The 9737-nt window shown below is 38.5% G+C and overlaps 1 protein-coding gene across 2 annotated transcripts in view; it reads left to right on the plus strand.

Annotated features, from left to right (window-relative positions):
- The window catches only part of Srgap1 (SLIT-ROBO Rho GTPase activating protein 1), a 288940-nt gene extending 282116 nt beyond the window's left edge, over positions 1-6824 (plus strand). For both annotated transcript variants that reach the window (XM_003476114.5, XM_003476115.5), the window contains exon 22: positions 1712-6824. In XM_003476114.5, coding sequence (XP_003476162.1) covers positions 1712-2089 — 378 coding nt within the window. In that variant the 3' untranslated portion in view covers positions 2090-6824. The remainder of the gene's footprint in view (positions 1-1711) is intronic.
- Positions 6825-9737: the final 2913 nt, after the last annotated feature.

Here is a 9737-nt window from a genome sequence, read left to right on the forward strand (position 1 = left end):
GAAAACAGGAGTGTAGTATACCAAATCTATGGATTATGGCAAAACAGACTAAGAGAGTAGTTTATAGATAAATACCTATAAAAAATTTCAAATGCACAACCTAACAATGTAATTCAAGAAACTAGAAAAGCAGAGAGAAACCAAATCTAAATATAGAATAGAAGAAATAATAAAAATTATAGCAAAGAAAAAAGTTCACTTTCTGTAAAGATTAAAACAAGCTAGCTAAGAAAAAAAGATATCTCAAAAAATCAAAAACAAAAAGGAGACATTGTAACCAATCTGCAATTATATGAAGGATCATTATGACTTTTATAAGCCACTATTCACCAACAAATTGGAAAACCTAGAAGAAATGGATAAATTGCTGAATGCATATAACCTGCCAAAATTGAACTACGATGAAATAGAAAATTTGAATAGGCCAGGATCAAGTATAACAAGGTTGAAGCATAATTAAAGTCCTCCATCAAAGAGAAACTAAGGACAAGGTACTGTGGCTTCCCAAACTCTGCAAAACATTTAAAGAACTAATACCAATTACTTTCAAGTTACTGCAAAAAAATTAATAGAGAAGGAATTCTTCCAAATTCATTCCATGATTTTTGAATACAAAAAACAGACAAGGACACTATTCATAAATTACAGATCAATATCCCTGATATACATAGATGCAATGCAAATGATTCTATAGAAGTACAATAAAATGAGGAACATGAGGATTGGGGAAATATGGAAGTAGTTTAGAATAAAGGACAATTAAATAGGTACAGATACGCGGTTGCATGGAAGGAATAACATTCTATAGGTACCAGTAGGCAGCTATGGTTGGTGATATTCTATATTCTGAAATAGCTAGTAGAGAATATTCTAAATGTCCCCAATGAAAAGAAACAATAAGTATTTAGGATTCAATCTGATGATTATTCACATGTATTCAGAGGTCACATTTCACTACATAAGTTTATAGAATTAGAAGTCAGTTAAAGTTATTTTAAATTTTTTAAGAATTAGGTTCTAGATTCTGGTTTATTATAAATAGTTTTCACCTGTATATGTATCTGCAAAATACATTCAGAAGCAGAAGAAAATGCAGAACACTGTATGCAGACTGTCCAGGGTACTTCCAAGATATCTAGCCCATGCCCACCAAATACCATAATGCTACCTCATTATGTGACATTTTTTTTAAATGCACCGTATTATAAAAATGGATATGGCAGTACTATATCCATTGAAATCCATTGCATGGTGGCATCAAGAAAAGGTTTAAACTGAATTTTTTAAAACTTCTAAAGTTATACAAGTAATAGTAAATGCTCAAAAATTATTTGTTGAATAAATTAAAGCTGATTTTTCCTTCCTATCGCTATTCATTTCTTTCGGAATTGTTGCAATATAATTTAAACTCTTCCTTCTATATGTTGAAGTAGAATTCTGTGTCAGTGAGTCAGTATGCAAGGTTAAGACCACCAGAAGGCTGCCTAGTATCTTAGGACGACAGATGTTTGATTCAAGGTTCCATGAACCATTGTATCTTGGTCTCCAGAATATTTAGTCAAATTATTTGCATGAGATGGCACGATGTTTATACACTGTACAATCTGTGAAGTTAAATTCATACTGTTCACTGGTCTGTTTTCCTTTTAATTGTGTGGATTTCTGTATATTAGTAATTATCAACCTATTCTTTCTGGTTGTTTTTCAATAGGATATTGAAGAGACAATGAACACTGCTTTGAATGAACTCCGAGAACTGGAGAGACAGAGTACAGCAAAGCATGCACCTGACGTGGTGCTGGATACCTTGGAACAAGTGAAAAACTCTCCTACCCCTGCCACTTCCACAGAATCTCTCAGCCCTTTGCACAGTGTTGCCCTCAGGAGCTCAGAGCCTCAGATTCGACGCAGCACTAGCTCCTCCAGTGACACAATGAGTACTTTCAAGCCTATGGTGGCGCCCAGAATGGGCGTGCAGCTGAAGCCCCCAGCCCTTAGGCCGAAACCTGCTGTTCTTCCAAAAACAAACCCTACTGTAGGACCCGCCCCACCTTCCCAGGGTCCAGCAGACAAGTCTTGCACTATGTAAATACCAGCTGAGCAAGATCATAAGGGGAAGTGATTTTAAAAAGAAAACGGATTAGTGACAAAAGTCAATGATCCATAACTTTCCTTAGTTTTGTGCTTATAACTGGAGATCTTTTGGCTTTTCTATGTTGTCGAATGTAATGTCTAAGACTAGCTAAATTAACACGGGCATTTGTATTTTGTAATTTTTCTAAATAACTGGACATATGTCATTTTAAAGACAATAGAAACACTTAGACTTACTTGAAAATCCAATGCTGCACCACTTGTAATGAAGGCAACACTGCTCACCGTATTGCACAGTGCTTCAGATTTAGTGTAGCCCAGATGAGTCAGAAATATCTTGATTGGAAAGCAGGAGAATCTGATTCCCATGTCTTATTGGAGTATAACCAGTGTTGGAGTGGCACTTGGGGTAATCAAAAGGTGATCAGGGCATTATTGGGAGCTGACTGTAGGCCCTGGTGATTCCATCCAGAGTGAGAGTCCCAACTTCGGCTAATGACTTGCATTTATCACAGTGGGACCTTCTTCTCATGAACTCAGTGGACTGAATGATTGCCTCTTCTATAACAGTCATTCCCTCGGTCCAGCTTAGAACCCCAGTGTTGCTTGAGTTGAACTAAAAGAAGAGAGAGACATCATCTCCAAAGTTCCTGATGTTACTCCATGCATAACTGTAATCAGGCCCTGGAGGATTCCACGTCCACTCCTGCATTTACAAAGGACTCGGACAGTCTATAAGGACTTTCTGGGGCCAGGGATATAGCTCAGCAGCACAGTACCTGCCTAGCAAGTGCAAGGTTCTAAGTTCGTTCAATTCCATTACCGAAAAAAGACTGGTTGCACCACAAACTCCTGCAAAGATCCGTTGCTCTAACTACCTAGAAAATACTTCCATTTCCCAAAAATCGCTATTTTCCTCTGTAGGAAGGATACAAGACATGAATCCTTGATCCAGTCAGTATTCTTTGACTAAATTACCATAGTTCCATTGAATATACCGCAAAGGTCTGATGATCCTAAATTTGAAATCCCAGTTCTCTCCATTTCTCCTTTTGTTCCAGCCCTCAGCTGGCTATGGTACTTGAGTAAAAGCCATAATGGACCATCATAGGGAAGATCACCTCGTGGTTCCAAGATGACTTTCTTCCAGTTGTGTACCTTGGAACCATGACTTTTCCTTTATATTTTTACTTTTTGGCATGTGGTCTCTATATAACTTACATAGTTAACCAAGCTCAATTACAGAGCTTCTTTCTCTGTTATCCAGGCACACAGTTTTTCTTTAGCTCATGTTTTTACTGTGTTTCTCTGCTATCTTGAAAAAAAGTTGTTTTTATTTGGGGCAGCACTGGGTAGTATTGGGGATTCTAAGCACATATTCTACCACTGAGCTATATCCCTAGTCCCCCTAAAATTGTTTTGAATGCATTTGCTTTTAGTAAGGTACAAATAACCACCATCCTACCAGCAGCAGTTGATAACTGTAAACTTTTTATCTATGCTGTCATTGAACTTCCAGATGAAGGAATATGGATTCCTCCCAGCAAATTCCTTCGTCTCACTGTTGACCATCTGTATTTAGTTTCAAACACAGCCAGTTGCAGGCCCACCTAAGAACTGCATGGGATGGACTTCAGTTCATCAACCCATCGGTAAATGCACCATGCAGAAACAATTAAAATCTGTACTAAAACCAAGATCATTACTTTTATCTTTGCCTCAGTTTCCCAGCCTCATCACTGTTCTGCAGAATGAGACTGAATTAGTGAACTCTTGCCTTTCAAAGTGATGCTTGCTTGTGACTTAATTTCATAAGTGGACTGAATAATGGTGTGTCCCCACAACTTCCCAGGCCACAGATGTATTTCCAGATATGGTAAAATTTCAAACCTCTTAATTTTCAGAAATATTCTTTTTGGCCATTTTCAAAAAGAGGCCTAAGTCAGCATCTGCCCAATCCCTGGCCATTTCTTTTGAGTTCAGTGGTCATTTTGACCTTTTGACACCACGGAGACCCAGCAGAACTGAACTTTGATTTAACAGAAACCCTTGTAAATTGTCCCCCAAATTCTCTAGGAAGATTAAATTTTCCTGATCTCCCAGTTCTTTAAAATAATAAGAGTTCTTAAAACCATTTTCCTTCTTTGGGGGAAAAGTAAGATGTTAAGAGGCCAGAGGAAAGGCAGAGGTGTTTTGGATCTATTTTTAAGTGCTCTTTAAAAAGCTTTCACTTTCACTCTTACTCTTTGAAGCTGTTCCTTCAGATATCTGCCTGGTAATCCTCCCCAGGGTGTCTGGTGTTTGGTGTATCCACCTATTCAGATCACTGATTGCCTTTCTAATGCCCAAGACTCTGCTGCCTTGGATGATGGAGGACATGCTGCTTTTGACCTTCAGAGACTGTACTTTCTTTCAGGAAACAGCTGCTAATATTTCACCCTCACTCCCGTAGCTTACTGTCCATTTTTTTTCCCTATAGTCCTATGTCGTCTCCTCCAGATTTTCCCCCATCAACTCCAAGCGAAGGGGTGACCTCTGATTAAGGACTTGGTAAGGGCTTACCTATCCTTACTTTATTTAGTAAAAATATTCAGATTCCAGGACTAAGACCAGGTAGCCACTTCATGAAGGATCCAAGGTAGCATCCATGAAAGCTCATGAACAACTCCAGCAGCTGAGAAGGTTCACCTGGTGGTGCACAGCCTGTAGGGCCACAGGCTCAGCACCTGGAGGGCAGGCAGAAGAAAGAGCTCAACAGTCTTGGAACATTATGTCCTCATTTCAAGGATTTTAGCAGTTTTCATGTGAAGTTTAAGGAGAATCTCATTGAGAAGATGGGTAAATTATGGTTCTACAAGGATTATCTGACTCCACCTACACGAGAATGCATATTCATAGCAGATATAATTGTATGTTCATGTCCCATAGAACACACTAGCATAGATTTATCAAGCAGCCTTTTGGCTTGTGTTGGGGGTTTGGAGAGTGAGTTGTTAGGATAGAAAAGAAAAGTTCCTAGTTTACATTTTCCGATGAATGTTTTGAAAACTATTTCAGTCTGTTGAGTGGACTGTGTAGAGCTCCATGTTCATGTTCAATATCAACACCATTGTTCAACAGTTACGTATGTCCTCACACAAGGTAATCTGAGTTTGGTGCCCCTTAAGCCATCTGTAGAATAAGCTACCGCAGGGTTCCACTTAATGTACCACCGTGGTCAGATCAAGGGTAAAAAAAAAAGCTCCAAGGATCAAATTATGTCCTTTAATAGTTTTCTGTGATTGTACTTTTGCCATTCCCAAAATGTGTTTACAATTTTTTTCAAATAAAAACGGGATGAGTTGCTAGTAGTATCCTCAGCATTTAGAAATACCATCTCTGAAGTCAGTAGTCGAAGAAACTATAATCTGACAATTATGCCTCTGAAATTCTGAATTATACTATCTCTGGGCCTGTAAAGGAGGTCAGAAGATTTCAAATTTGGGTCAGTACTCATTTACTCCTGACCACAGCTGGTTCAGGCCATGAATAGGAAGTGCACGTGGGGCTCAGTCTTGCTGTCAGTTATCCACCACAGACGCCCTGAGACACAGGGCAGCTTGGGCCTGAGGGCTCTATTTGTGTACAGGGCCTTACTCCAGACTACCCCTGAGTAAGCACTCAGCCTCCAGCCGGGCTGGAGCACCAGGCTTTATTCAGGGTGACTTGGAAACAGATGGATAAATTAGCTAGAATGTAAGCTTTCACTTACCCTAGTATACTTTCTTTAAAAAAAAAAAAAATAGTCTACATGGTATAATCCGGATGGATACCTGTATCTTTAAATTACGTAGGGAATTTTGTATGTTTAAATAATTGTACTGGGTTCCATAATGCTTATCTTAGAAACTGTTTAGTAAAAGAAAAATATATAAACTGTGCATTTGTGAATGCCTCCGTTAGAGCATTCATGCAAGTTCAATGTGTAGTGTGATGGTTATTATAGATATTTAAAGTATAGTAAGTGGCTGTGTAACAGGAAAGACTATTTTACCTGCGTACTTAAGGTAACTCCTGCCCACGTAATTAAATCAGTATTGTCCTTTCCTGTCAGTTTGATTATTTGCAGTACTGGTAGTTTCCTGCTTGTGACTGTTACCTAATTGTGTCAATGTACATCTGTAGTATGTACATGTGAAAGTGCCTTTCTATTTTAGAGGAGTTTAGCCTTGCTCTTGTACCGTTGCCCCCTTCTATGCCCCGCCTTCCTCCTCCAAGTTCTTGCTGCCTACCTAAGTGTTCTGCAACTTCCTTCACTCTCTCCTGGCATCCTCTCCAGCCCGCGTTCTGTGTCTCAGTGCTCAGTCCTGTCTGCCTCACCTCCCTGGTGATCATCAGACGTGTCCTCGTAGACCGTGGTTGTGCCTTTCTCACCCGGCAGGGACTCTCCCGAGTCCTCCAATCTCAGCCATCTATGCCCACTCACACACCGCTGCCTGCCTCAGTTTCACCCAGGCTGTGTTCTGCCTCTTACCATTACATTCCCTCCCTTCTGAGGTGACAACAACAACAGGGGCTGCTTTTCCAGTTCCGGGAGGAAAACACGTTTTGTTATTCTGTTGTGACAATGCACTTTTCTGTATAGTACTGTACATGTTGGCATGTCCCATTACAGGCTTCAGTATACAGTCGGGTTTGTTCTTCATGGTGTATCTTTGTAATAAATAAGATAGTTCACCTTTCTCTGCTTATGATGTGTCCCTCTTTTTTTTCTCATCAGTACTTTCCCCCCATGGGGCTGGGTCACATTAAATAATGAGAATTTAAACTTTATAAAAATGTTACTTGTCTCATTTTTTTTCATGCATCTGAAAGTGAGGCATCATGCACAGACTTTCTGAGAAACTGGTTTTTCTGAGTCATGATTTGGACAGTCTGGATAATAAAGGAAAGGCTCTAGAAGAAAATAGTTCTAAACACACACCAGGTTGAAATTTTTCCTTTAGAAGGGCTTGTTAGCATAATAAAACTTTGATCTGATCCTTTCTTTTATTTGAATAAATTGAAATATAATTCTTAGGTAATTACTCAGTTCAGAATTCTCCAAGTATTAATATTTTTTTTCTTCAAACACAAAGCTAAATCTTGGAGTCAAGCAATACAAAATAGTTTCATAAAACTCATCAGTCAGATTGAATATTGTTGAGATGTGGAGTTTAGCCAATCCTGGGGGTGCATACCTGTATTCCCGGCACTCAGGAGGCTGAGACAGGAGGATCACCATGAGTTTGAGGCCAGCCTGGGCTATATAGTGAGTTCAAGGCCATCCTGAACTAAATGGCAAGAGTCTGCTTCAAAAAATAAGTAAACAAATACAGCCAGAGAAAAATATGGAGTTTTAAAAATGGTATGTAAATCAAAATTAGCTTTTGACTGAAGTATAAAGTACATAAAGAAAAGTACACAAATCATTAGTGTATTGCTTTTCACAAAGTAATACACCAGGTTTGGGGATGTGGCTTAGTGGTACAGTCCAAGCTTAGCTTCCACAAGGCCCAGAGTTTGGTGCCCAGCACCCTCCCAAAAGAAACCACTACTGTATATTCCAGCCAGGTCAAGATAGCATATTATCAGATCCCCAAACTATTGTGTTCCTGCCTTCCCAAAGTTAATCAGTATCCTAAGGAATCACACTAAGGTTTGGCTTTGCCTGTCATATTAACTTTCTATAAATGAGCCCAAATAAGTATAGTTTTTGTGTCTGACTCCTTTGGTCGAAATCTGTGTTTGGGTTGAGGTTATAGCTCAGTGGTAAAGTGCTTGCCAAGCAAGACAAGCCCTAGGTAGGGGGCTGAGGGACATCATTTTTAAACTGTTTCCCCATTTTTATTGACCATACAGAATTCTATCACAAGAATATGCTCAATATTGCACTTTAGTATTTCCTAATTAAAATTTGGGTATAGTATGTAGAAAGCTTTAAACCTGAAGAAATGAATGAAAAGGACAACTCCACCTGTAAATGAAACTATTTTCCCAAAACATGATGGAAGGATTTTGAACTAAACCATTGACTAAAAGTCCTGCCTAAAAACAGGTTGGTTACTTCTATTTCAAAAGGGAAAAAAAGGAAATTAGGAAACATTATCCAATCTGGAAATATTCCCAGATGATACTAAGTAGTATAAGATTTATTTGATGGTATAGTTCTTTTATCCAAATAAGTGGGTTTATTTTCAATGCCCACTTTAAGAGCAGAGAGTTGGATTTAGAGGTTGTCCACTAGAGCAAGGCCCAGATCAGCTGTAGAATCGTTCCAGAAAAGACCTGACTTTCCATCTCATTTCCTTCTATCCTGTAAGCCAGGAGGCTCAGCCAGCCATGGCTCTTTGCATGCACCTGCCTCTGCTCATCCCTCACTATGGGACCAGAGTCCCATCAGATGTATCTGGCTGTCAGTACCCACAGTTCATGTGGCTCCTTCTGGTAAGAACCAAAAGGAGTTTTCTGGACTCTATATTAGGTTCTTTGAACATCTAAGAAGAAAATGTTCCAAATTTGATCTAGGATATTGTCAAAAACATATTAGACAGCCTAAAATTATGGCAAATTCTATTCTGCAAGCCCTCTATCCTCATTGGGATTTTTGGAAAATAAAGACAGTATGCATTTGGAAAATAACAGTGGCTTTTATTCTATGTTTACATGCAGGTTAAAAAAATTGCTTCTATTATAGTAATTATTAAAAAGCCATTGTTAAGGTTAGCTCTTACTGGGACTGGGCGGGATATCAGATGTGTGTGACTGGGGTTAGGGAAGAGAAAGGGAAAGATTGTTTTTTCTGGAGTCTAAAACAACATACTTCATTTAGCATGAATACCTTAAAGACAATAAAGGTATAACCCAAGAGATCTCCAGCTATAGGATATTTACAATCCAATCATGGTGAAAGATAGGTACCCTCTTGTAACCCTCATGTCTATCAGGAGTGCTCCCAGGGTGTCTGGCTTCCTTTCAGCCACTTGGGTATACGGCTGAAGTGGAGACTAAAGGTGAGCTTTTCTCCCGTTTGTGATGCATTATACTATCTTTTGTCCCTCACATATCTACGAAATTCCTTGTATAAAACTCATGTTCGTTTAAAGAAACATGAATGTTCTTGTCTGTCAGCTAAGAGAGAAGAAAACATCAATAGCCTGCAGACATATTCAAAACTGAATAATGATTTGACATTAGGTTAAACATGAAGCTTAAGGTTCTAGACTTTTGATGGGTTGCATTCATTTAAAAAAAACTAATATGGTCAAGGTTTAAAATACAAATTACAGTTTGAATTTGTTCTGTAAACAAAATATTATTACTACATTAGTAATAATAACTAAATATTAGCAGATGCAGTAGGGGAAGTGGAATCAAAATTTTAAATAGGCAAAATCTGTTATCCAGTCCTAATTCAAACTCAATTTGGAGGCTCGAATGAATTATCAATCCATGCTTCAAATTTCCAAACAGAAATAATCCACAAGAATGTTTTTACTGAAATTATCTTCTAATCCTTGCACTACATTTATTTTTAGCATAGTTTAACTCATAGTATTTAATTGTGCATCCTTATTGGGTTTTCCTACTCCACAATAGTGCACATTAGAATTCTCAAACTATGA

Source organism: Cavia porcellus, unplaced genomic scaffold, assembly GCF_034190915.1.
Source record: "Cavia porcellus strain 051 isolate PalLab524CR breed Dunkin Hartley unplaced genomic scaffold, mCavPor4.1 scaffold_8, whole genome shotgun sequence".
NCBI classification, from domain to species: Eukaryota; Metazoa; Chordata; class Mammalia; order Rodentia; family Caviidae; genus Cavia; species Cavia porcellus.